Source organism: Camelus bactrianus, chromosome 22, assembly GCF_048773025.1.
Source record: "Camelus bactrianus isolate YW-2024 breed Bactrian camel chromosome 22, ASM4877302v1, whole genome shotgun sequence".
In the NCBI taxonomy this organism is placed as follows: domain Eukaryota; kingdom Metazoa; phylum Chordata; class Mammalia; order Artiodactyla; family Camelidae; genus Camelus; species Camelus bactrianus.
In genome coordinates, this window is record NC_133560.1 from 20817036 (window position 1) to 20843616 (window position 26581).

A 26581-nucleotide genomic window follows, 5' to 3' on the forward strand; every position below is an offset into this window, starting at 1 on the left:
ACGTTTCCGAGGAAACACGGTTGAGTGTGGGGACTGGCTAGAGGCTGCGTGTGCTATTTTCTTCTGCTCCCAGGTTCTGCCTTGCTGGGCTTATGGGACTGAGGTGAGTGAGCTTTACCCCGTGTCCACCCATGTCGGGGGTGAGGACCACAGTGAGGGTAGAGTCTGGGCTGGAGTTATTTAGGGGATGCCTCCTGACTGGCCACACAGCGGGTAAGGATGGGATCTCTGAGGCCAAGGAGGCAATTCCTCAATTCCTGAGAGCCCAGTGGGAGATGGGTCAGGGGCAGCCTGGTTCTCATCCACCCAGGGGCTGCTTCAGGGTTGTTGGGTCCTGCCAGGTGCTGTAATAAGGAGGGGGAAGGAGAGAAGGTTCCCAGCCCTGGGGGTGTGGGAGAGGAGGGCTGAGGGACAGCCCTTGGGGTGGGGGTGAACTTGAGTCCAGGTCAAAGACACCCTGAAGACCCAGCTCTGTCGCCTGGGACATCGCAGAATGAGTGTCAGGAGCAGGCATGGAGAGAGGCTCAGTGGAAGGTCAGCAGGGAGGGGCTGGCACTGGGGGCATCAAGGATATGGGTGACCCATGTGGGTGGCATGGGAAGGGCTGTGACTAGTGACCCTGCCTGACAACAAGGAAGCTGCACATCAGAGGGGAGTGTCTTTTGGAGTGCAGGGCTGGTGGCTGAGTGCCAAAACTCAAGCCCAGGGACCAGTGATTAGCTGGTCCAGGGTCTGAGGTCCCCTGAGCAAGCCAGGATAGGGCGCAGGGCTTGGGGTCTCGGCCTCTCTGCTGTGACCTCGGGCAGGTCTCTCAACTTCTCTGGTCAAGAGCATCTAAACTATGGTGGGGGTGTGGAGGTGGGGAGGAGGCACGAGTTGTAGGTCCCCACTTGGCAACCCAGAGCCAAAGAGAAGCCTGTCACCAAAAACAGAAGCCTCTACCATGTTCAATGTTTTATATCCATATCAGTATCAACGTACCATACAAAACCTGCCTACCAGCCTAGCCAGGCAGGCAGGAGGTGGCGGGGGGGTGTTCCGTGGTAGCGTAGAAAACCAGGGCTCTTGTCCCAAAAGAGGAGAGAAAAAAGGGCTTTACATACAATTAAGGAAAAATAAAATCAGAACCCAACATGATCGAGAAGCCTTGAGTCTGTGTCAAGTGGAGGTGCTGTGGGCAGTGCTGCGTGTTGGCCGCCCCGGATGTGCTGGGGCCTCGATTCCTGGGAAGCCTGGGGTCAGCTCATGAGTTTATTTTTAATTATTTTCCTTTTTGGGGGTCACTTCTTGGCAGCAGCCCCATTGTGGGGATAACCCAGTGTCAGGTTTCACTTCAGGGTTTGAAGGAGAAGTTGGGGTCTGTGGGGCAGGTCCCGCCTGGCCCCAGATGTCACGGCTGAGGTTCTTGGAAGTGGCTGAGCGAAGTTCCTTCCTGCCCTGACCCCAGGTCTATGGCTTAAAAATCGGGGAACCCAGGCTGGGGCCGCGCAGCCTGGGGGCCTCTGTAAACATGGCAGGTGCAGCCAGGTGGGGCTTTGGGGACCCCAGGAGCCTGTGGGGGGCAGGGCACAGGGTCGTGGGTGGCCAGAGCCGTAGGCAGGGCAGTGCCTCTGTAAGGAGGCAGGGGAAGGAGAGTATGGAGTAGGGGAGGCAGGACCCCCCAGCACAGATACACAGAGGGACAGAGACCAAGAGAGAAAGAACAGACAGACAGATGGCGCTAGAAAGTGACAAAGGGTGACAAGGGGAAATGGAGAGAGGCTCTGAGAAAGATAGATGGAGAGAAAAACAGACAGGAAGAGATACAGAGAAAACCCAAGAAAGAAGAGACAGATTCAGAAAGATGGAGACCTGGGATGCCGTCGCTAGCCCAGCCTCCAGCTTGGGGGCAGCTCAGCTCCGGGACAGGTCTCTTGCTCTTGCTCAGCCGTCAGCGGGCGGCAGGTGGGGGCCCGGGGCCTGGGGCGCGCACGGGATGGGCGAGCGTGACGGTGAGCGCGTCGTTGTGCTGCACCAGTGAGGCATGCTGGTAGTGCAGCACCAGCTCCTTCAGCGACCCGTACAAGTTATAGGGCTCTGCAAAGCCGAAGCCCGTGGCTGTGCGGTAGATAACGCAGTGTTTGGTGTCACCATCCACCCTGTGGGCATGGGCAAAGGGGTGGGTCAGATAGGCCTCCACCAGGCTTTCCCAGCTCAGTCGTGCTGCTCCTGTCAGGTAGTCCCTGCCTGGGACCCAGATTTCCCTATTTCTTGGGCACTGACTTAGTCTAGACCCTACCATCTCCCCGCTCTGATACTGTCCCAGCTCTCTCCCCTGCTCCCAAGGATCCAGGGCTTCTTCCTGGCTGTCTTCCCAAGGCCTAGCAAACAGCTGGTGCTTAATGAGAGATCTTGGAAGGAATGCTTGGGTTCCCCACCCCCTCAGCCCATTCTTGGCTCCCCTGCCACTCACACCACGGAGCAGGCGTAGCAGCCGCGCTGGCTGCTCTCACGGATGAGGAAGGTGCCATCCCGCTTGCCACTCAGCATTTCCTCAGCTTGTGTGCGGTTGATCTTGCCTACATACCACGTGCGTTCCTCATGGTGGGGAAGGTCATCCTCATCTTCCATCAGTGAGTACTGGCTGTTGGGGAGGCAGGGAGGTGCCCTGGTCACTTACCTGGCTAGCCTCCAAGGTCCCCCTGCCACCTGGACAATTCTCCCACCCTGGTGAACTCCTACTCATTCTACAAAACCCACCAAAAATGGCCCCTCCTCTGGGAAACCCCCCTCCAGGTGATCACTCACTCCTCAGTCTCGTTTTTGATTCCCAACCATTCGTTGATTTTCTTCTGCCGGGCACCTTTCTGAGTGAGCCACCTGCAGGGAAGAGGAAAGGTGGGCTTGTGCTGCTCCGCTGGTAGGGGAATGGAGGCTGCAGCACAGGCAGGGTGAGCCCACCGTGGGCCAGGCCAGTCTGGCTGGAGGCAAGGACTAAGTGCAAATTCTGGGTGTGATACCCCTAGTTGCTATGAGGGGTCAGTCTTGGCTTGGTCAAGGACACCTTGAACCCATGAGGGCTCCCCAGGCTCTGTCAGGGAACTCGCCCTATTTATTATGTTTCTGTTAACACTTTTCAAGTCCCTGGAATGTGCCATCCCGGCCAGGTCTTATCACTACCAGAGGCTTAGTTCTAGGGTTACATGCTGTCTGTTCAGCACCTCATTTTCTCTGCCTGTAAAGGGGAAACTTTATAAAAGACTTTGAGAGGCCAAAGTGAGCTAACGCCTGCATGGTGCTCAGCACACAGAGGAGGCACACAAGCTTTGAAGGCCTGGGTGGGAGGGGGAAGCCCTTGATGAAGTCCTTAGCGGGTCAGCAGGCAGAGGCAGGATTTTGGGCTCAAGCTGGGGCTCCTGCAGCCCCAACACAGGCCAGATTGTGCAGTCAGCATTCATGGAGTGGATCCTGTCTGAGGCTCCCAATGACCCAGCCCCATAGGAGCAGTACTCCCATCCACAACTGAGGCTGAGGCTGCCACACAGGGAGCCCTTCTGAGAGGGCCGGGAGGGACCTGATCAAGAGGGAAAGGACTTGCGAACAGATGAGGAGGCTAGGGGGCTAGGCAGGGCTACTTCAGGTGTCCCAGTGCTAATGGGGGACCCATGGGCAAGCACAGAGCCGGGCACTCACACAAGGTACTGGTCTCGGATCTTGCGCAGCTGCATGAGGTCTGGCTTGAGGCTGTTCATGCGCTTGTCGATCTCTCGGTTGTCAGAGGCCTGCACCCGTAGCTCCTGCTCCAGCTTTGTGCGGCTCTCGTGGATCTCAGCAATGCGAGACTTGAGCCGCTCGGAGTTCAGCAGGATCCTGTAGAGGAGGGAGGAGTGGCTCAGAGGCCTCAGACAGCTCCCAGTCCCTTAGCCTTCGCATACACTGTTTCCCTGATGTCTCTGGCGAACTCCTATTCATCCTTCAAAGCCCATTTCCACTGACCCTCTCACCTCCTGGAACCCAGGCTGCCCACTCTCTCCTTTCTTTCCCCACTTGCACTGTGGCAGAGCAGGATGGGCTAGGGCAGGGCAGAGGAGACAGACTCACCTCTGCATCTCCTTCTCATTGCCCTCACGCCGGAAGCGCTCCAGATACTCCTTGCTGCACTTCTCTTGCGTCTGGCCCTGCTCTTCAAAGATCTTGATGGTCTCATTGAAGGCCTCGATGGCTGTGCGCTTCATCTGCAGTTCCTGCAGGAGGGGGTAAATCTTAGCACCCCCTAGGATTCCTCATGAGTTCCTCCTGGGGGTAAAGGCCGATTCCAGTGCTGATATGGAGATTGCTTAAGTACCTCCTCCACCAGGCACATCATTCCATCAACTACTGCTACAGTGAAGGAATTCCTATTCAGCCTTCAAACCTCATGCTCCCCACACCTACTCTTCCTTTAGATCCTCCTTTGGGCACCTTACAAACACCTAAGTCTGTTAGCACTGCTGAGAGTTAATGTTAAGTCTAGTTGCTACAATGCATGGGGCTTCTTCTCAGAAGAGATGCTGCACTGACTGAGCGCTTTCCGTGCATTGTCTCATAGAACCTGCCAAGAGCCTCCTACAAAGTCAGAACTTACTTTTTTTTTTTGAATGGAGGTACTGGGGATGGAACCCAGGAACTTGTGCAAGCCAAGCACATGCACTACCACTAAGCTAGACCCCCTCCCCAAGTCAGAACTATTAATGGGGAAACTGAGGCTCATGAGGCCTAAGCCATTTCCAAGATCATGATGTTTCTAACCAATCCCAGATGGGTGTCTTGTCCACTCAGAAACTCAGGTGACCCATCACTGAGAGGGGCTGAGAAAGAAACTGCTCAAGGACTACAGGGGAGACTGAGAAACTCCCTGCTTAGACAGGATGTTCAATCTGCATATGTTGTATCTCAGCTTACAAAAGAAGTCTATTAACACAGTCTGTGAGTGATAAAACCTCCCCTCTCACCTCTTTTAAAAGACACTGTTCTTTCCCATGATCTCCTGACCCTTTGACTTAGACAACTCTTTGTCAAGTTGTTGTCGTCATTTTGAATAACGTCCAGGTTGAAGGGGACAGAGAAATAATTAAGACCTCACGGTTCCAGTTTACAAATGGGGAAACTGAGGCCCAAAGGCTTAACCAAGACATCTCCCAGGCTCAGCTGCTCCCGGGAGGCTTCTCATTTATTTGTTTTTTAAGAACCATATACGTTTATTTCTATGTTTTTAGGGCAGTCTGTGGAGCTAAGAGCCCCTCTGTGCCCGGGGGTGCGCAGGCCCACGGTACCTGGGAGGTGCGTGTGTACTCCTCATAGAGCTGGTCGTACTCGCGGCTCTTGTCTTGGTACTGCTGGTGATAGACTTTAAGCTGGGCGCCCACTGCTTCCACGCTGTCCTCCTTGACAATCTGGTCCTGGGGATCCCCGGTTGGATCAGGGCCAACCAAGCACCCCCAGACCCTGGCCCCCAGCTCCCATCCCCACCCCGGACCTGCTGGTACTTGGACACTGGGTAGAGGAGCCGAGTGTCCAGCTTGGCATTGTACTGGGCCAGTGACTCATGGCGGTAGTGGGTGATGAGGTCCACGACAGAGCAGAAGGTGAGCGGCTCTGAGAAGCCGTAGTGACCGTCTCGGTGGAAGACCTTGATCAGCTTGTTGTTCCCGCCTTTCCTAGGGGTGGGTGAGAGGGGACGTCAGTGCCCACTGAAGCCCCCAGATCCCACACACATCCCACTGCCCATGCAATCCCTGGTCATCTGACCTGGGTGTGCCCCCTCCCACTTCTCACCGCTAATCCCCACGAAAGGACAGGTCCCCACCTAAGGGTCAGCGTGTACTCCCCCTGGATCTTGCTGGATGCATCTCGGACCAGAAAGGTACCATCAGGTGTGTCCCGGAGTTTCTCGTTTACCTCCTCCCTGTGGAAACAGCCAGGATTGGGGCTGCCCATTCGGAGACCCCGCCCTTCAGGCCCTGCCCACCACATGGCTCTGCCCCACAACCCTACCTGGAGATGTCACCCCAGTACCATTCAGCATCCTGCAGGGAGGGCGGGTTCCCCCCATTGGCCAGGCCTGTGGAGGCCGGCTTTGCCTTGGGGGGTTTAGGCGGCAGTGCTGGGGGACAGGAAAACAAATGCACATTGAGCAACAACTGTATATAATGGCCAGCTCCCACTGCAACCGAGCCTGATGAAACTGGCAGGCCCCATCAGCAATCCTGGTCCTCAACAATAAGAACTAACACAAGGGGGTGGGAGATCACCTGGGGGCGCAACCTCCTGCTCCTCCAGATGTTCCTGAAGCAACTTCTCCACCAGCAGAGCAGGGAAGTCGGGGATGGGCTCAGTCCTAGGGGGAAGGAGAATGCAGTGAGCGCTGGGTAGGGGCCCCGGTGTGCACATGGCCCTGCACAGGCGCACTTGCATGCCTGGAGAGGGGCGGGTATATGCGAAAGCATGCAGTGGGGGGTGGCGGGCGGCTAATAGTAAATGACACAGGCAGGTGTGGGAGACCACCTGCTGTTCATGTATCTGCAGTAAGCGCTCAATAAATGCTCATATGACAAACAACAAGAATCTAGCGTGTGGGGTTGAAGAAGTCGAAGTCAGGTACAGACAGCACCCACATACCTGCTCTCAGATCTAGGCCCCATCTCCTTGTCCTAAGCCCTGCTAGAGTCTTCTTGGAGCTCAGATCCCACCCCTTGTTCTTTCCTAGCCCCTCCATCACAATGGCTCTGGCTTCTTCCCCCCTGGGCCCTGGACCACACTGCTTTCTCATTATCGAGCCCCTCTACCTGGCGGTTTCTCCAGCACTTCCTCGATTTAAAGCCCCATCCCTTTTTGCTCCAGCTCAGCCCTGCCCATTTTAGAATATAAAGCCCCGCCCCCCGCAATAGCCTCTCACCCGTCGGGCGCGCCCCCTGGTGGCGGCGAGGGCGGTGGCGCACGCAGCAGCAGCGGCCCGAAGGTGGCGCCCAGGGCACGCACCACGGGGCCCGGCGCTGGGGCGCGCCGGGCCACCCGGCCCAGATGCTGGAGCAGGAAGCGCAGCGTGAGCGCGTGGTGCAGTGGCAGCGTCGGGGGCTCCAGCACTGGCCCCACGGGCCCTGCGGCCTCTGTGGACAGATGACCAGGGCAGGGTGAGCAGGGGCTGGCACCCACACCCCAGTGCCCTCCTCAACCCGGGGTTACCGCCAGGCTCACCCCGCAGGGCTCGATGTGCTTCGGCCGCGGCCTCAGGTGTCACAAGGGGAGAGGGCAGCGCTAGCAGGAAGCCCTTCACGCCATCTGACAGGGTTGCCGCGTCCCACTGCTCCATGTCACTTAGGGACCAGTCTAGGGATGCACGGGGAACACATCGGTCCAGGGCAGGTTTCTCACCCACTCTCACCCACTGAAGCTTCCCCTCACCTGTGCGTGCGGCAGGTGGCTCAGGTCTGTAGCTGTCTAGCCCTGAGGAGAAGGGGATGAAGTAGGTCAGCTCCACCCCAGGTGGCAAGACCAGCTCTCAAATGCTCCCCTGCCCCTCCACCCCCGACCCCATGGGGGGTCTGGGGTGGCTACTTAACATCCCAGATATAAAAGCAGGAGAGGAGGGAGACGGTGGCAGAGGACACAGTACATGCAATGACAGGGGTCTGGTGTCCATATTCCCCTGGGAATTACCCCTCCAATTCAACATGGAGACCCAGAGCATCCAGACTCATCTTCCTATACAGAATGAGCCCAGCTGCCTGGTGAAGGGGATGAGTTGCCCATTACCAGAGATAAGCAAGCAGAATCTGGGCTGCAGCCAGGCAGAGGCTCACCTGTCCGATCAATGGCCTCCACAAGCTTCACCAGGATAGGGGGCGCCACATCAGGTGGGGAGAACTGCTCAGGTAGGTCAGGGAGTGTGAGGCCTGGCAGGAGGGGACAGAATGTTGGCAGGAACCCCAGCGGAACCCCAGCCCCTCTTTGCCTGCTGCATCTCAGTTTGGGTGGCTTCAGGCAGGGCTCAGCTCAGGGAAGTGGCTGGCATCTGGACCACCACCCTGGGAGAGACAAAAGGCCTGGCTGGTGCGGCTGGGAGGGCCGAGTTGGTGCGAAACAATTTTCTGGGTTAAAATATTAGTTCACACAGCGGGGCAGGGGGTGGGTATGTAATAGCTCAGTGGTAGAGCGTGTGCTTAGTGTGCAAGAGGTCCTGGGTTCAATTCCATTAAAAAAAAATCAGTTCACACTTCAGAGACCAGGTATAGTTAGTTGGTTGATTGGGGCCCCCCGAATGCTATGTCCACTTCCTAGTCCTTGGTACCTGTGAGTATGACCTTACTTGGAAATAGGGTCTTTGGAGATAAAACTGAGGGAAGGATTTTGAGATGAGATCATCCTGGATTAGGGCCCTAAAGCCAAGGTACACTTGGAGCCCTGAGAACCTGGAAGAAGCAGGAAAGGATCCTCCCCTAGAGCCTCTGGAGGGAGAGCAGCCCTGCCCACACCTTGATGTTGGACTTTGGGCCTCCAGAACCATGAGAGAATAAGCTCTTGTTTGAAGCTGCCGATTTGTGATAGTTTGTTACAGCAGCTACAGGACACTCATGCAGCAGGTTTCAAGCTCTGCCATTGCTTGCTGTGCAACCTCAGGCACAGAACCCACCCTCTCTGTGCCTCAGTTTCCTCAACTGAGAAGCTGGCTAATGGCATCATCTCTCTCAGTGGGAACAACAAAGTGACTGAAAAGAATAAAAGGAAAATAAATACCCTATCTGGGTCAGAACACCTTATTCCAAGGACATTTCTCCATTTTTTTTAAGTCCTTTTGCTTATTTTATATATATAGATAATCTCCTTCTCTTTTAAAAATGCTGAACCCCCTTCCCGGTCCAGCTCCCTCCCAGTCCATGTTCTGCTCCACCCGGTCTTTTGTGTTCAGGTGTGCTCTGCCTGCACAGCCACCATGTGATGCAGCTTTGGCCCTTGGCGGGGACGCCCTGGCACATAGCAGGGGCAAGCTGGGGCCTGCGGGGCCTCCCTGAGTGATGGGCCAGGTGGCACCTCAAGCTGAATAAAGGCCCAGCTGCATCAAAAATGCCAGGGGGAAAAAAAAAAGAAAAAAAAAAAGAGCAAACAAGGGGAGAGGAGGTGGGCGACATTCCAGCTGGAGTGGGGGATTTCAGAACTCAACTCTGAAATTTGCCTGTGACCAGTTTGTAAAACAGGGAGGGGGGTCCCATCAGAGTAGGTGTCACCCCCACTTTCTGGATGAGGAACTGAGGCTCAGGGAGAGAGCAACCTCCCCCTGGGTACACAGCCAGGTCAGGGCCTGGATGACATTAGGGTTTGAGCTGACCCACATGGAGCTGAGGAGGGAAGGCAGGCAGCTGTAGTGTGTTGCCCAGTGGTCCCAGTATCCCAGAGAGGCGAGGCGTGAGTGCACAAAAGGACCAGTCCCCACCATTTCCAGATGAGGAAACTGAGGCCTGGAGGGGGCTGGACCCAGCTAGTGTCACAGTCCTGCAAGATTTGGAGGGCGGGGCTAGGTGGCTGCCGGTAGTGGGGATGTGTGTGGTGGCTGGACCCAGGCCAGGCAGAGGAGGGAGGCGGCTGTTACCAGGGGGAGAGGCAGATTCTGGCTGGAAGCCCGGATGGGGCCGCCTCCTGCTCCTCCAGGCTGAGGCGGGACGCAGACCCCGGGCCCTGGAGACACCAGATGCTGCAAAGCCCAAGCCAGCACCACACTGCCTCTGTACCCCGCCATTCTGCCCCATGCTGTGGGACTCTAGCCTGATCCTCTTTGGGCCTCGGTGTCCCTCTGGCACAAGACCATGCAGGCCATTGGGTGAGGCAAGGTGCCTCCCAGGGCTTTGGCCTTCAACGGGTGACTGCCTCTGAGTAAGTGGTTCAACTAACCCGCCTTTTGTCTTGGTTTCCCCATCTGTACACAGGGCCTCCCCGGGATGCTGTGAGGGTTAGAGCAGATTACACTGTGTGCTCAACACTCATCAGCCTCCTCCCCACAACCTGAGCCTCGGTGTCCCTGGTTGGAACCCACACACCCTGCCCAGCATACAATAATTTCAGCATATGCTCAGCACCCTCAGTTCTCCACTCTGGGCACAGTCTTTGGAAGTTGGGATGGCCAAGGGCCTCCTTGGGAGGGATGTAGGGGCCTCACATGCTTCTGTGCTGCATGGCCTCGACTGAATATCCCACCTTCTTTGGGCTTTTTGGCTCCCTTCATCTTGGAAACTGGAAAATCAGGGTAACAAAGGGGGTTCCTCAGGGGAATCTGTCTGCAAATCAGAAAATGAAGCTAAATTGAGCCTCTGAATCCTACTGAACACTCTCCATTATCTTCGAAATGAATCCCATGAAGTCCTTGAGGTCCTGTTGCTTGTTCCCTGAACCTGCCATTACATTCCCACCTTCTGGCCTTTGTGCCTGCTGCTTGGAGCCCTTCACCCCCAGCTCTCCTGAGAGACTCCTGCCTCATAGCCTCTGTCATCACCTAATCACATTGTCACTTCTTGAACCAGCAGCCCCATGAGGGCAGGGCCAGGCCTTGTGTCCACCACCGTGTGCCTAGTTGCACCCAGCCTTTGACAGCAGTGTAATCGACCCTTGTCGACTGACCAAATGTCCTTATTCCTCCTCTCCTGGAAGACGCACCATTGCCTCACTGGAAAGAAGAGGAAACTGAGGATCTGAGAGCACTCCCTACTTCCCCCACCCCTCCCAGGGTCCCTACCTGTTGCTCACCTGGCTCAGGGGGCCCATCTCGGGGCCTGGCGGGCAGCGGGCGGGGGCCACGTGGGCGAGGGCCAGGCCGGGCCAGGGCCACAGGCCCCAGGAACTCAACGTAGGTGCCAGGGAAGTCGCCGCGCTGCCGTGTACGCTCGTTGAGGCCAGGCATCCAGCCCACACTCTGTGGGCAACGCTCGCTGCCCTCAGCCACGCCCAGTGCCTGTAGGGCCGCCCGGCTCACCACAAGGACATCACCTGGCAGCAGCTCCAGGTCCTCTGGCCGTTCCCGGCGGAATGGGTACAGAGCACGGTATTGGAAGCCCTCAGCCCCAGCCATGGCTGGGCAAGGTGGGGTCTTGATAGTCAGGTGGCTGCTTGGGGCCTCAGTGGCCCCATCAGCTGGATCAGGAGCCAGGAGGGTCCACTGGGTCGGCTTGGGGACTCAGACCTCTATTTCCACCAAGAAGTTACAGGTGACCACAGGGGATGCTTACACCTTGCTTCCCACCATTACTCCGTGACCCTGACAAGGGTCACTCGTTGCTTGGTCCACCATTCAACTGGTGGGAGGGGGTCGGCAGCGTGATCTCGGGTCGCTCAGCCGCTGCGTCCCCCCTCAATCTGTAGGGTTGGGCCAGGCTGCTCACTCCCTCACGTGGGGGCCCATTGGCTCCCGAGGCTGGCGGCTCTTCCAGCTGCGCCAGGCGAGGGGGCCGGGGGCACAGGCTGTCACCATGCTCGGCTCGGGATGCTGACCTAGGGGGAGAGGGGCAGGGCAGCATTAGCTAGTTTGGACTCCTGTCACCTCCACCTGAGAGAACCTGGCCAAATCCCAGGTTCAAATCCCTGGACTCACTAGGTAAACTTGGGCCAGTTCCTGTCCCTCTCTGGGCCCCAGTTTCCCCAGCTGTAAAATGGGTGCAATAACAGCACTCCTTTGAAGCTGTTGGGAGCAGAGCTCCCAAGAACCTACTTCAGGCATACTGCATGCTCAGGAAACAAGCTCTTCATTGCCCCTGCGGGAAACTAAGGCTCTGAGCAGGGAGGTCTTTGTTGGACCACTTCCTTGTTAGGAAGCCAGGACTCAAAAACTCAGATCTGCCCAACTTTACAAAGCCCAGGGCGGATGAGAGGAGGCAGCAGGCATGTGGCCAGATAGTCATACCCAGAGCAGGTAGTGCGTGATGGGGGATGCTCAGGGTGCTGTGGGAGCCCTGGAGAGACATCAGGCCAGGTGAGCACAGAAGGAGGCAGCAGGGGCCAAACAGTGTGGGAGAGGAGGTCCAGGCAGAGGCCCCAGCACAAGCAAAGGCCTAGAGGTGAGTCCAAATAAATGGATCTCTGATCTCTGCAGGGAAGGAGGGAATGGAGCAATAGGTGGCAGTGAGTGGTGTCCAGGGCTCAGCTTGGGGCCAAGAGTAGGTACTCAAAAATGAAGGGGGTTGGTAGGAGGCCAAGAAGACCTTAGCCCCAGGGTAGACATGGAGCCAGGAAAGGGTAGATGGGAGGAGGTCATTGCAGCTGCTAAGGGGGAGGCTGCCAGATTCAGAGCAATGATCACCCCCTAGAAGTCCCCAGTCTCAGGGAGACACAGCCCAGCACAGACACACTCCCAATCTTAGCCCTGTAGGTTCAGTTCTTCTGAGAGGTTTTGGGGTGGGGGGATGGTGCTTTTCTAGAGGGCGGGTCCTCACAGGGGACAGGAGTGGGCACTGGCCAGAGGAAAAATAGTACATGCAAAGGCTTGACAGCAAGAAATGCTTGCCAAGAGTTCCAGGTAGCTTTAAGAAAGCCGAAGCCCATGCTGGGCCTCGAGTGCCAGGCAGAGGCTCAGGCTTTATCTCCGACCACGGGAAGCCACTAGAGGTGTCCAAACCAGAGCAGAAGCTCCACATTCCAGGGCGCTGCAACTCACCGGCTCCTTGGACCCCATACCCTTACTCCGCAGATGGGGAAACTGAGGCCCAGTGAGGGGACGTCCAGGAAACCGCCTGAATCCGCTTGCCTGCCCGCCTCCGCATCCCGGCGTGCACACGTCTGCACACGCCCCGGTGTGCGCGCCGGGGAGCCAGCGCTCCCCGAATCCAAGAGGCTGCGTGGAAGGGCCAGGCCTGGCTGGGGGCTCAGTGGCTGGACGCAGGGCCTGTGCGCTCACGCGTGTGCAGACGCGCACTCGGGCCTGCGTGAATCCCTAGCCCATCCAAGGGGACGGAAGTAGAGTCGACCCTTTACTGTCTTGCACCCCACTATGCCCCACACAATGCCTGGGCGCCCCTCATTACTGCTCGATGCCCCACTCCCGGCAGGGCCTCCCTCAATTCAGGGCCGCGGCTCCAACCCCTTATTTCTGCCTAGGGTCCCCGTTCCGCCACCATCGTCCGGGGCAGATTGCACCGCAGCCAGGTCGAGCCCGAGGCCTCCTGCTCCCTGCGGCCCCCCTTTCCCGCGGGGCCCGATGCAGCCCGGCTAGCATTCTGGCTTCCACCGTGGCCCCACACTTTGCCTGGGCGCCCCGCATTTGAGTGCACCCCCAGCCCCACCTGCCACGCGGACCAGCCCGGACTTACCTGGTCGAGGCCACCGTCACGCCGAGCGGAGTCCGACCCGTGGCTATACCACGGACGCCGTCGCCGCAGCCGCGGGATCCCCGCCTCCGCCGCCGCTGCCGCGGTTCCGAACGGTCGGGCCCGCCCCCGGCGGAAACTGCCGAGCGTACTCGGGCCGAGCGGGTGAAGCGAGGCCGAGGCGGAGCCTGGGGACAACCGAGTGTTTCCGGAAAGAGCCGAGTATACTCCCGCGGGACTGGAGGGTAAAGGGGGACGGTGCCCCGAGATAATCGATCATTTCCGGAAACAACCGAGCGCAATCGGGTCATATGAGTGATCTCGAGGCTGGGCTCGGCTGGGCTCGGCTGGGCTCGGCTAGACTCGGCTGGGCTGAGACGTCCGAGAGGTTCCGGAAATGGCCGAGCGCGTTCCAGCCGGACTAGCAGAACAGAGGCTGGGCCCTGAGACTTTGTGATAGAACCAAGTGTGGTTGGTCCCAAATGAGACCCTGGGAACTTAGATCCAGAGGTGACCACCAACTTCCGGAAACTGCCGAAGCACGGACGGCTCCAGAGGGCGGGTGAGCGGCCCCGAACTCAAGGAATTGAAGGCGGCGGAGTTGTGGGGAATGGGCTCGCTACAGACAGATGAGCTTTTCAGGAAACAAACTGAAGGCCGAGAAGGAGCCGGGGTTGAAAGCCGGGGTTTCTATGCTAGCCCAGAGCATCCGGAAACAGCTGAACTCGGGCTGGCAGGGAGTAATAGCGCTGGCCCAGATGCAGACGACTGTTTCCGGAAATGACCGAAGACACTCGGAAACAGGGGGTGTGGCCAAAGGGTTCCGACCCTTTGGAGCGCTCAGGAAGTAACCGAATGCGCTCAGGCTACGCTGGGTTCAGAAGGGGGTGGGGGGAATTTTAGGGCACAGGCCAAGAAAAGACCAGTGTAAGAAGTACATAAAGTAAAAAAATTAAAAATACTTTCTAATGTTTAAAAAAATTTAAAAGGTCAGAAAGATGGCTTATTTATTTATTAACACAGCTTCAGGGCCCCAGATTGGTGTCTAGATGAAGCTTTTAGCCTGTGATGGGTACTCCCAGAGAGGGCAGGTGGAAGCCAGGACCGGAGAAGGCACCAGGAAAAATCTCAGTAGTGTACTTCCAGCAGCCTTCAAATCCCATCTCAGGTGACTTTGAGCCAAGGGTCTGTTTTCATCCTGCCCGCACCTCACTCACTGATCCCTTCCCCTTTTCTTGGCCCCTCACAAATCCAGACATTGGAACTCTTCTTTGTAAATGTGAGCTTTTATTCACTGTCAGCTCCAGGATAGAAGGTGGGAGCAAGTCATGCACAGCCTTGGTCTAGCTCCAACACCAGGCAGTGCTGGGCAGGTGTCTTCAGAAGGAATGCAGAGCGGTCTGCAGTGCCTGGAAAGTGCCCTCACCATGTGGGGCATGCTGATCTTGCTTGCCACCTCCAAATGGGAAATGGAGGCTCACAGATGCCCAGTGGGTCACACAGTGTTACAGGGGAGAGAGCTAGAGCTGGAGTCTGCTGTATCTGACATCAGATTCTCCATTCAAGCTCCCTTGATAACAATGCCCAGGACAGGGCCTGGCTGTGTGACTTTTACCAGGCAATCACAGGACAAGTCTCCACCCTTTGCTAGGCCTTAGTTATTTGTCTGTAAAATGGGGATGACAACACCACCTCTAGCCTTTTCAAAGCTGGCTGAGGGAGAAGCCACAAGTAAAAGCACTTGGCATACAGGTGCTTAATAAATAGTTACTGGTATTAGTTTTGTAAACACAAGGAAACTGAGGCACAGAGTAGGGAAGCCATGTTCCCAGAGCCAAACAGTGAAGCCAAGGTTCAAACTTGGCCCCCTAGTTGGATTTTTCTCACTCGAATTTCATCCTAGCAAGGCTCTGGCACATGGAGGGAATCCCCAGGGGGTATTTTCAGACACATCATGGGTAAGGGCTCACCCGGGTGTGTATCAAACACACAAAAAATCTTGTCCAGGGTGGCAATTTACCCTGGCGGCACCTTTGAGGCCTCTGCCTCCAGGGCATCAATGTCTGCCTGTGAAGAGGGCAACCCCTCTGTCTAGATCTGGTGAACTTCTATTCATACATCAAAGCCCCAGTTCCCACACACCCCAAGCCTATAGGACTGGAGGCAGACACTAGCAAGGCTGGCCTACATAGAGGCTATGATGTGGAAAGTAGCCTTCAGAATGCAGTCCATCATCAGGATTACTTCGTTTTGTGGTGGAGGGTATTGTTTATGGACCCTCCAATCCAAACTGGGCCTGGACAGGTAAGCTTGGCTGTGTCCCTTTGAATCAGTGGGTCTGGAGTCAGGGATGGGATCAAGTAACACAAAAAGACTTTAAAAGTACAGAAAAACCAGAAAACATGAACACATGTGATTTTTCAAAGTGCTTCCTTCTCAGCCCAGGGGGCAGGGTCTGCAAATGGGTCCCAGGTACATGGGGCAGGGCCTGGGCAGCCGCCTCAACAGTGGCAGCTCACTCTGGCTATCGCTTATAAAAAGTAATAAATTAGTTGCAGGGATTTGCTGCTATTTACAATGCCACCCTAGTCTCCCACTCCTGCCCCTATGGCTCCCTGACTGATCGACTCCAGAACACGAGGGAGGCACTGTCTACACCTGGTAAGAACCTCCATGGCTTCTCATCTTCCAGGTGTCATAGGCTGTTGGCTCAGTCTCTATCCAGGTGTCAATTTATGGAAAAAACATTCTGCAAAAATGCTTGACTTCCAGGCCAGGGAGAGGCCACATAGGAGGGGTTAGTCTTTCCCAGCGGGTCCAAGGGCTCCTGGCATGGCCTCAGCACCCTCCACAGCGATCTGAGGCACCAAAGGGGGTGGCCCAGTGGCCTCCTCAGGTGGCTCGTCAAAGCTCACCTCCTGCACGGCCTCCTGCTTCTTGAAGGAGTCTCGGCGCTCAGATAGATGCAGCCGCCGCATGACCACCAGCTCGGAGTCCGGCCCACGGCTACGGCGCCCCAGCTCCCCGTCCAGCCTCTCACTTGTACCCAGCTTGTCAGCCGACTGGCCCCGGCGCAACCTCGGGGACCGGGCAGGTGCAGGTGGGTGCCCTGGCAGAGGTGAAGGTGAGCGGGGTGGGGGTGCAGGCACAGGCGGGCAGGCCAGTGGGGAGGGCGGGATGCTGCTGGTGGACTTGCGGCGACCAGTTTTGGGGCGAGGTGGTCCAAGCTTGGCGGCCAAACCATGCAGGGAGCTGGGGCGGGTGTGGCCAGCGGCAGCCGGAGATGCAGGGCTGCTGGAGCTTGGGGATGCACTGGGTGGGGACGCCGTGTCTGTGGGGTGACAGGTGAGGGTCAGGGCCACCAGCCTCAATGTCCCAGCCTTGAGAAGGGGCCCTGGGACTGACTGCCAAAGCCCACATTGTTCCCTGTGGCCACCCATCATTCCTGGTTTTCCCTTTGTTTGCACAGGTTGTTCCTTTGGCTTAGATCTGGTGACCTCCTACTCATTCATCAAAGCCCTAGCTCCTATTCACCCATTTTTCACCTAATGACCCACCAAATCATTGGGCCAAAGGTACCCATCCACCAACCGTCCATCCACCAGTGAGCCGTCCACCTACTGGTTCTAGAAGTTATCCAACAAGGGCCCTGCCTCTGCCTGTGCCCACTCCCCACCCCTACGCCTCAGCCCCAGAGGACTCCTGGTCTGAGGAAGGCAAAGATGGCATAGATGTTCTCAGCCCCATGAGGTCAGGGTAGGCCAGAGGAAGAGACAGCAATTGGGGATCCCCAGGAGGCAGGGAGGGCTTTCTGGACAAGTAGCTCTGTGGCTGTCCTTCAGGAGGCCTTCCCTGTCTGTCCTCTGGATTGTTCCAGCCTGTTCCTCTCTCTAGCCTATTGCTAACCCAGTGAGGCTAGAAGTGTCTGTCTCTAGCTGTCTCTCACAGAAACTAAGGGTCCTCAGGATTGGGCCAAGTCATCATCCTTTCCTGATCCAGAATAATCTTTCCATGCCCACTCTGGCTCACACACTCTTGATGGCTCCCTACTGACCCCCAATTTAAGCCCAGCTCTTTGGCTTGCTCCGTCCCCCATCCTCCCTCCCTAGCTTCTCCCTGGCTTTTACATCTCTCCTGTCTAGATCCCCTCTGCTCACGATATTACTTCTGCTGGGCACACCTTCCCTGCCCTCAACTTGTATCTGACCACCCTAGGCTGCCTCTTAGACTCAAGGCAACTGGAAAGGCCCTTCTGGCCGCCTTGTGTCATACATCACATCACTCCATCCTCCCAACTCTGCTCGCTCCCTCCCTGGGCTGACCACTGCAGGCCTGAGCAGCCCTTCTTCCCAGGGTAGCCCTGGGGATGCACCCACCTGCTGGGGCATCAGGAGCCGGACTGCGGCAGGGTGTGGTGGGGCTGGGAGAGAGGCTGTGGGTGGGTGAGCCTGGGAGGCTCTCGCTAGACGATAGGGAGTGGTGGAGGCCGGAGGAGAAGCTGCGGCTGGTGTGTAGCACAGACGACTGTTTTGAGATCTTTTTGAAGAGGGACTTCCGCCTAGGGGTTAGAAAGCCAGATGCTTCAGCACCCCTGCCCCTAGCAGCTCTGGTCACCTAAGTACACCACGGGTCCTCCCTCAAGCCTCTCTGGCAGCTAGCCCACCACTCACCGGTCCTGCGTCTCCCGCCTTCGGCTCCGCTTGCTCCTGCGCGCCATGCGGCCTTTGGTCACATTCTTCCGTGCAGGGCCCACCTTGATGGAGGTGTTCTCCAGGGCTGTGGTCCGAAGGGCGATCTTGTTGCCACTCTGCAAGTGGGATGGCAAAGGGTTGCCTGTGTGCCTCCCATCCAATAAGTCATCCACCCACCCCTGTTCCCATCTACTCATCCGTCAAAGCCCCAGATCTTATCCACGCACTTTTCACCTCATGACCCCACCAACCATTGGGCCAAAGATGCATGTCCACCATCTGTCCATACATCCAGGGAGCCATCACCCACCCACTGGTCCTAGGAGCTATCCAACCTGGGGCCTGCCTCCTCACTGGTGCCCACCTCCCCTCCTCTAGACCTCAGCCTTCGGGGACCCTCAGTGTGAGAAAGGCAAAGATGTCCTGGATACCCCTAGCCCACAGGGTCAGGGTTGGCCAGAGGGAGGGCAAGAAGCGGGCACCCAAGGGGCAGGAAGGGCTTCCTGGAGGAGTGGCTCTGAGAGGTGATGTCAGAGAGCTAAAGAAGGAAGCAGAAGGGAGGGCGCATGCAAAGCCTGGAGCTGGGACAGAAAGTGGAATGTGTGGTTGGAGGGGAGAACCATGCAGAATCAGGAGCTGAGGTCAATGGGTGGGGATGGCAGGTCACAGGAGCAGCCCAAAGGGTAGGCAGTGAGGGGAGATCTGGGGACCCTGCAGATAGATGGGGTTGGAGGGTCTGGGAGCCCTGGGGGTGGGTGGGGGAGGGGGAGGGGGGCTGTACCTTCAGCAGCAGCTCCACAACATCCATGTGCACCAGCCCCAGGACCGACTCCCCGTTGATGTGGGTGATGAGGTCCCCAGCTCGCAGGCCCGCTTCCTGGGCGGGGCTTCCCTCCTCCACACTCTAGGGGTTGGAGTTGGGGTAGATGGCAGGGATTAGTGGCCTAAACCCCATAGCCAGAGATCCCACCCAGCCTGGCTGAGTCAGCTATGGGACCCCAGCAAGCTGCTGCCTGTCACACTGCCTAGCATCCCAGATCCTAGGGCTGTTTAGAGAGTGACCCACAGGGATGGGACAGGCCCTGGGCTGAGGGAGGGAGGACAGCACACCCACTGTGTAGGAGCTTCCTGCCCCCTTGGGGTCTCCTCCCTGTAACTGACAGGGACCACAAAGACCCAGGTGGCACCAGTCCCTGCTCTGGGCCCCTAAACCTCATGGGCTTACTTTCCAAGACTACAAGCTGCAGCTCTGAAAGGGCTCTGCCACGTCCAGCTGTTCCCGCCCATCCCGAGGCCAACTCACCCACACGACATGGTGCACGGTGTAGACGTCACTGTCACCCATGTAGACACGGATTGCCCGCAGGCTGAAGCCGTACTTCTTGCCTGAGCTGTGGATGACAATGGGGGGCCGCAGGCTGCCACACACAGGGGAAGGGTCTCGGCTTGGAGAGGAGTCTCGGGACGATGGGTTCGAGGACAGTGAGCGTGGGGACAGGGGGCTCATGAGGGGGCCGCCGCTGCCGTCATCTGTAGGGACGAGGTTCAGGGAGGGGTCACTCCCTTATCGGGCCCCTCAGAAGGCAGCTTCTCCTCCCCCCACACTGATCCTTCTGGCTGTTCTGTTACTGCTCTAACGCCCCAAACACAGTCCCACTGCCTCTGGGCCTTTGCACATGCAGTGCCCACTGTGGGAATGCCAGTCCCCCAGCTGCTTCCCCTCTCCTGGGGCTCAGCCCCAAACAACAGCCCCCACATCACCTGGAGGGATGCCCTCCAGCTCCTGCTGGCCAAAACAGACCCCGCCCCATGGTTAAAATGGATGTGGACAGACAAGCAAAGACAGGCTGGCCGTAGGCGTTACCGGCCGTGATGATGAGTGACAGTGCGGACACCGAGGCTGACTTGGGCACGCGGCCCCCACTGGGGGAGGCCCTGGATTTCTCAGGGGCTGAGTCTCTTGGGCCCCCCGGGCGTCGGCCCCGGCCGGCATCCAGGGCCCGCGGCGTGGAGTGTCGTGCACCAGTGCTGTTACTTCGTAGTCGCGCGTGGCTGAGGGCAGCTGTGTCAGCTAGGGGGTCAGCAGGGTCAGGGGGTCAGCCTGGCCCCCCTCATCTCACTGCTTGGCCCCTCTGCCCTCAGGAGGCAAAGCTCCTTCCTCCCCAGTCAGTGTATACACAGTGGCCTTTGTTCAGAGGGTTCCCTCTTCCTACACCCTTCTTGCACTCCCCTTCCTGGGAAGCTCCGCTCCTCAAGTTCCATCCTCCAAGAAGCCTTCCCCTCACCCCAGTCAGATGACTAATCACTCTCTGAGCTCCCCAGTTCGATTCCTCTCTCCCTGCTAGACAGGGCTTCCTGGGAGCCCAGCTGAAGCCTGAGGCATTTGTTAGACAAGTGAATGGTCTTTCTGGAGAACTACTCATCCTTCAAGACTCATCTCAAATAGCCCTTTCTGTGGGAAACTTGCCATGACATTACCCTGCCCACCCTGGACTCCACCTACCAGAAAGGCTTGAGGGCTTTGGCGCCACTGGGGTGGCTGCTGGGGGTGGGTCAGGCTCCCCTAGAATGAAGACGGGCCTTTTGGGGCCCACAGCAGTTGGGCCAGCTCCCTCGTCCTCTGACGAGAAGGCAAACTTGGGCATCGTGTCCAGGCTGATGGTGCCCAGGAGAGATGGGCTAGGGCCTCGTTCAGGCTGGGAAGAGGATGAGTGGCAGGAGGAACCAGAGGATGTCCACGACCTTAGCCTGCAGTAGGGAAGAGCCTGAGTCACACTTGCCAGACGCCCTCACCCCAGGATACCCAGTCTTCTCTAGTGGCCACATCTTAACTCTCAGCCTAGAGTCAGAGGTAATTTGTAAACATAAGGTGAGTTCCCTCTCCCTGCTTAGTCCTCTGTGTCTTCCTGGAGACTCCTATTCATCTTTTAAAACCCAGTTTCCAACCCGCATTCTCTAGCAGACATGGATTATTTCTGCTGAGTCTGGACTTTGAAAGGTGAACGAGAGTTTGTTAGCAAAAGGTGTTCAGGGCAGAGGAAACCATGCAAGCAAAAGCCTAGCAGTGGGATGGTATGTGGATGCTTTATGTTTGGTGTGGTTAAGAATGCAAAGCCAAAGGGAGTGATGATAGGGGCCAGGTTGACAGGGTCTGACAGGCTGGCCAATATGTTTGACCCTTTTCTACTGTGCCACTGGGAAACTCTTTCCAATGTTAGACTTTTTTTTTTTTTTTTTGTGGCTCCACCTCCTAGCAGTTTGGAAACTGGATCTGCTTATACTCCCCAGCCCACCTACCGGACCTCGGTGCTCAGCCGGCGCCCATACTCCCCCTCGCTGCTGCGCTCCCACCCTTCCTCCCGGTCCTCACTGAAGCTCCGTTCAGCGAAGGTTGGAGTGGGCTGGGCGGCCAGGAACTCAGAGCTGCTGTAGACCTGGGAAGCAATGAAAAAGAACAGTAACAACAACCGCACCCATGGGGGACAGCTTAGTTGAGTGCTTCCTGTATATCCAACACTTCCCTGAGTCACTTCCTTAAATCCTTACTCACCACATCTCTAAAGACAGAGAGCCTTTAAGAGGGGAGGGTATAGCTCAGTGGTAGAGTGTGTGCTTAGCACGTAGGAGGTCCTGGGTTCAATCCCCAGTACCTCCATTAAATAAACAAACAAACAAATAAAAATGAACCTAATTACCCACAAAAAAATTAATTAAAAAAAGAAATGAAAAAGACATAGAGTCTTTAGCCCACTGTACAGGTGAAGACACTGAGGCTCAGAGGCGCCTGGCTACCAAGTGGGTCACAAATGGCATTTCCTGCCTGGGGCCCAGGCCCACAAACAGTACAGGGTTTTTGACCAAATTATACACCAAAGGAAGGAACTTAAGTTATGCTAATGAGGCTGGAAGATAACACGCAGCATAGTAGGTCTATTCATGATTGCCCCCATGTGGAAGCAACCCCCGTGTCCATCAGCTGATGAGTGGATAAACAAAATGTGGTTTACTATACAACGGGCTATTACTCAGTCATAACGAGGAATGAAGCCTCATACATGCAACCACAGGGATCAGACTTAAGGAGCCAGACACCAAAGCACACATAGTGTATGAGCTTACGTATGTGAAATGTCCGCAACAGGTAAATGCAGACAGTCAGAAAGCAGGTTAATGGTTGCCAGGGGTGGGGGAGGAAAAAAATGAGGAGTGACTCCAGATGGGTACATGGTTTCCCTTTGGGGTGACGGAAGTGTTCCGGAAGTAGATAGAGGTGATAGTTGCCCAACACTGTCAATGTGCTAAATGTCACTGAATTGTACAGTTTAAAATGGCTAAAATAGTATACTTTATGCTATGCGTATTTTAGTACAATAAAAAAAGTCAAAACAAAACAAACATCTTGCCGTGCTTCCTGGGCACTGGCTACACACAGGGCCCCAGGCCCACCTTGCTGAACCGATGGGAACAGGACGAGAACTGGGGTATCTCCGTGGATGACTCCTCATCATTGGTCTCATCATCCTCTGAGCCCAGGTGGTGGTAACGTTCCGAGCGTGCTGCGGGAGGGAAAGGCTTGTGCAGCCCACCTGATGCCCGGAGGTGGCCACAAGGGCTGTCAGGTGAGGTTGGGAGAGCATCCCAGGTAGGGAGGTGCCGTCAGGGCAAAGGCATTGAGGTGGGACCATGCCTGGTATGTTTAAGGACCAGAGGAGGCTTGGGTGGCAGAGTTAGTATCTGGGAACAAATCCCAGTTGTGTCCCTAAAAGCTGTGGGGCTGTGGATGGGAATTCTTGGGTCTGAGCCTCAGTTTCCTTACCCTTGAGATGGGTCACCCAGAATCAGGTAAAATTGTGCATCTCAAACATAAAGGATGTTCCCCATTTTACAGAAAAGGAAACAGATGCTCAGAGATGACCTCTGTCATGCCACAGATCACTCATCAAGTTCTGGAGGAGGCCCTGGAAGCTGAGGGCGTTTACTCTGTGTTCAGCCAGAGCCCCAGGGAGATAGATATCTGTCTGAGCCCACCTGAAGTGCTCACCCCCTCCACCAAAGCTGAGCAAGAGACCCCACCCTCCTATATAACAGGCAAGGCTCCATGCCTGGTTTAGCCTCCTGACCCAAAGCAAGGGTCTGCCACACTCAGTGCCTTGGTTTCCCCTCCTGCAACCCGAGGGGGTGCTGCAGCCTCCTGAACCCAGATGCATAGGAGATCCTAGCCAGGGGGCAGCCAGCAGACATGCCCCAGCATCTTGGAAAGCTCAGGAAGTCGGAAGCTCCAGGCCCAGGGAGAGGCGCCAAGCTTGGGTGGAGACCCTGGCAAATGCCCCCTCACCGCCTGGGGGATTATGGGACAGCAGAGCCCACCTATAGGACCCCGGCTTACTGTCAAAGTAACTGGTGTCATCCTCAGCCTCAAGCTGTGGCACGAACTCAGCCTTGTGTCGCAGAAGCCCTGCCCAGTCCAGTGTCCGGAAGAAGGGGTGCTGCTTCACTTCGTGGGTGCCACCTGCAGACATGCTGGGCTGAGTCCTACCAGTCCCCACCCCCCGCTCCCTCCTGGGCCAATTAGGAACCCGACCTTGGCCAACACAGGACTGAAAGATGGGAGGGGAGACCAGCCATCATTTAAGAGCCCAGGGAGGGACCAAGCTAGGGCTAGAACCCAGGCCCTGCTCTTCCCTCTGCTAGATACTGGGATCCCACCACCTGGAGAAACCCGAGCCTTAGGAGGGCTTCCTTTCCGGGGCCTTTTCCACACGTTTCTACCCCTTGGAGCAGAGGTGACTGCATGAAGGTATCCTGTTGCCCAACCTCAGCCCTCACAGTCCTCTCCAGTGGCCAAGCTTGATCTTGAACATGATCTATAGTGGCTACATAATTGGGTGGCTGCATGAGTATCAAATAGTCCCTTAATCACTACTGAAGTGGCTGGGAAACTTAGACAGTGGGATCCACTGGGCTGGGCCTTTGGAGACCTCAGAACATGGTGACCTGGCAAGCTTACATGCACAGCCTCAGTGCCCCTTGTCTGTACTACACCCAGCTACCTGCTGTTCCTTCCAAGTCTTGTACTAGTTCCTGGCGAGCTCCTATGCATCCTTCAAAATCTCAGTTCCAAGACCCCTCCTCTATGCAGCCTCTCAAACAGAGCTCTTGTTTACCCCAGCCCCCATCCCACCCACTTGGGCCCCACCCACACCTACATACCAGTGCCTAGACGGTCCAGTGGGCTCTGTCGGAGCAGCCTGGTGATAAGGTCCTGGGCATCAGCTGGAAGGGCTTCGTCCCCCTCAGGCCACATGATCTCATCTAAGTTGAGAGGAGGAGTGAGGGAGTGAGGGAGCAGGAATAGCCCTTCTGAGCACCTCCCCTCACTCACTGTGCTCCAAGCCATCAGCCGACTCTGCTCCTCCAACATACCAGGCTTGGTCCTTCATAGCCTTTGTTCTGGCTGTGCCCTCTGCCCAGAGCACCTTCCATCTCTGTGGCTTCCCTTTGCTCCAGTAGGGCTCTGTGACTCTGTTGAATATAGCATCATCCCCCCTCCACCTGCCACCCCACACCCTCCTTCTTCCTGCTGCTTTTCCTCCTTGGCATTCTTTTTGCCTCTGTCTGCTCCATAATTTGCTTGTTTATCTCCCTTACTGTCTGTCTTGCTCTTGGCTGTATCTCCAGGGCCTAGCTGGGGCTGGGCATGCCATAGGCACCCAATCCACACAAGGGGCTGCTCCTCTCCCCAGTAAGGGTAGGGGAATGGGGAATGGCTGTCCAGAGCCCCAGGGGGACTAAGACTTAAACCTGGCACCATGGGGGGCAGGGGGAACGCACCACTGACCACCTGGCCAAAGAGTTCCTCAGGGGTATCTCCGAAGAATGGCACACAGCCCACCAGGAATTCATAGAGGATGACGCCCATGGCCCACCAGTCCACTGGCTTCCCGTAGCCCTGGCGGAAGATCACCTCAGGGGCGATGTATTCAGGCGTCCCACATACCTGGGCCAGGTGGGACAGGGAAACTGAGGATAGCTCCCAGCCAGGGAAGAAAGGTTGGGTAGAATGATGGGGAGTTCATTTTCTCCTTTTTGCTGCAAAGTCCCCCCCTGTCCCAGGGTCAGGCCCCAGGCAGAGGGAGGCAGCCCTGTACCCTGCCCGTCCACACACCTGCTTGTCCACAAACTCCCGAGTGTCCTTCTCGATGTGGCCCTCGTAGAGGTTGGTGGCCATGCTCATGAGCCCGATCTTGGACAGGCCGAAGTCAGTCAGCTTGATGTGGCCGAGCGAGGTGATGAGCAGGCTGTGGGTAGGCAGGTGGTGGGTTCAGGGCTGGGGGGCCCGCGGTGCCTGGCTGCTCCTGCTGCCCCCTGCCCCCACTCCCAGAACTTGGTTCCACCTGAGGTGGCCTGACCCCTCCTTGGATTGAAAAGCACTTCCTGTGCACGATCACATTGCTGAAAGAACCAGTGGGTCTTGGGCAGTTATTACAAATTTGGCAAACATCTCAGTGCGCCTACTGGGTACGTCTGGTGTGGCTGTTGAGCACCAACTGTATATGCCACTGTGCAAAAAGAAATTTCCTGGGGGGAGGGCATAGCTCAGCAGTAGAGTGCATGCTCAGCAAGCATGAGGTCCTGGGTTCAACCCCCAGGACCTCCATTAAAACAAACAAACAAACAAACAAATAAATCTAATCACTCTCCCAAATTTTTTTTAGATAAAATAAAATAAAATAAATTTCCTGAGAATCACAGCATCTAATGCCCACTGGGCATTAAAACATCTGAACACCTCCTGAGGGATCTAGAGCATACTTTTGTACACGTGTCCATCATTTTATTTTATTTTTTAATTTTTTTTGGTGGGGGCAGGTAATTAGGTTTATTTGTTCATTTATTCTTAGAGGAGATACTGGGGATTGAACCCAGGACCTCATGCATGCTAAGCATGCGCTCTACTGCTTGAGCTATACCCTGCCCTCCGTGTCCATTATTTTAACAAACTAAATACTTTACAAGCAACTATTCATCTCCCCCATTGAAAAATGAACATATCTTCAGCACCTGCTGTGTACAGAAATGTCTGCGCATCTCACGAGTTTTAAAAACCTGCACACCTACCACGTATGCTGTTGTTCAAGTTTTCCTGCAAACTTAAGTATGTAAATGTTTTCAGTGATAAAATGATATGCCCCATCTTTATAAAGTCACATTTTTCAGGCACCTCCTGGGTACCTCTGCCATTTAAAAAGTAAATTTCTGGAGAATTCACTGTGTGTATCCAGGCTCTCTGATGAACCATTTTTGGGGGGCACCTACTGTGTATCTCAAATAGGGATGTTTCTTGAGCAACTATTGCGTACACTAGTGGAAAAAGCATTTTGGTATAGCTACCAGGTGAGCCAACCGACACCTTCAAACCAAGGCCGTGCAGCAGGCCTGGAGCCACCATCTGCCAAGACAACCAGTGTTTCTTGAACTCCAAGGGGCAAGTCCCTGTCTAAAAAAAAATGTTGATTTCTTGAATGCTGACTATATTTGGTATTTAAAACTGTTTCCTTCTCACAAAGAAAATGACATGATGCCTGGGATTTG

General features: G+C 56.1%; 2 protein-coding genes across 16 annotated transcripts in view; both read right to left on the minus strand.

Moving 5' to 3' along the window:
• Window positions 1–939: 939 nt before the first annotated feature.
• PIK3R2 (phosphoinositide-3-kinase regulatory subunit 2) lies at window positions 940–13452 on the minus strand. 3 transcript variants are annotated; one of them, XM_074350432.1, is made up of 17 exons: window positions 13302–13437; window positions 12650–12826; window positions 10750–11490; window positions 7818–7910; window positions 7420–7461; window positions 7213–7344; window positions 6914–7124; window positions 6270–6355; window positions 6013–6121; window positions 5825–5923; window positions 5495–5675; window positions 5292–5417; window positions 4081–4223; window positions 3673–3849; window positions 2788–2859; window positions 2453–2623; window positions 940–2138 (listed from the first exon to the last, which is right to left on the minus strand). In XM_074350432.1, the coding sequence occupies exons 3-17, from the start codon at window positions 11069–11071 to the stop codon at window positions 1931–1933; spliced, it is 2172 nt and encodes a 723-aa protein (XP_074206533.1). In that variant the 5' UTR covers window positions 11072–11490; window positions 12650–12826; window positions 13302–13437; the 3' UTR covers window positions 940–1930. The 3 variants fall into 3 exon arrangements, with proteins under 3 accessions (XP_074206533.1, XP_074206532.1, XP_074206534.1); XM_074350431.1 differs by lacking the exon at window positions 12650–12826 and having other exon boundaries at window positions 13302–13452; XM_074350433.1 differs by lacking the exons at window positions 12650–12826; window positions 13302–13437 and adding an exon at window positions 10204–10283 and having other exon boundaries at window positions 10750–10849.
• A 1113-nt stretch (window positions 13453–14565) lies between these two features.
• MAST3 (microtubule associated serine/threonine kinase 3) overlaps window positions 14566–26581 on the minus strand; it is a 37064-nt gene continuing 25048 nt past the window's right edge. For all 13 annotated transcript variants that reach the window (XM_074350421.1, XM_074350418.1, XM_074350419.1 and 10 more), the window contains 13 exons: window positions 25155–25287; window positions 24821–24986; window positions 24200–24301; window positions 23376–23498; window positions 22436–22545; window positions 21287–21423; window positions 20493–20737; window positions 19854–20060; window positions 19293–19519; window positions 18771–18893; window positions 17969–18105; window positions 17675–17856; window positions 14566–16629 (listed from right to left, as the gene is read on the minus strand). In XM_074350421.1, the coding sequence (XP_074206522.1) occupies window positions 16097–16629; window positions 17675–17856; window positions 17969–18105; window positions 18771–18893; window positions 19293–19519; window positions 19854–20060; window positions 20493–20737; window positions 21287–21423; window positions 22436–22545; window positions 23376–23498; window positions 24200–24301; window positions 24821–24986; window positions 25155–25287 (2425 nt within the window). In that variant the 3' untranslated portion in view covers window positions 14566–16096. The remainder of the gene's footprint in view (window positions 16630–17674; window positions 17857–17968; window positions 18106–18770; window positions 18894–19292; window positions 19520–19853; window positions 20061–20492; window positions 20738–21286; window positions 21424–22435; window positions 22546–23375; window positions 23499–24199; window positions 24302–24820; window positions 24987–25154; window positions 25288–26581) is intronic.

Excerpts from the sequence above, each read along its gene's own strand:
- PIK3R2 (XM_074350431.1), bottom strand. The coding sequence starts at position 11,071 with ATGGCTGGGGCTGAGGGCTTCCAATACCGTGCTCTGTACCCATTCCGC. Across the intron at positions 7,911-10,749 it reads AGATGGGCCCCCTGAGCCAG|GCCTCACACTCCCTGACCTA; the intron begins GTGAGCAACAGG and ends CCCTCCTGCCAG. Across the intron at positions 2,860-3,672 it reads ATCCGAGACCAGTACCTTGT|GTGGCTCACTCAGAAAGGTG; the intron begins GTGAGTGCCCGG and ends TCTTCCCTGCAG.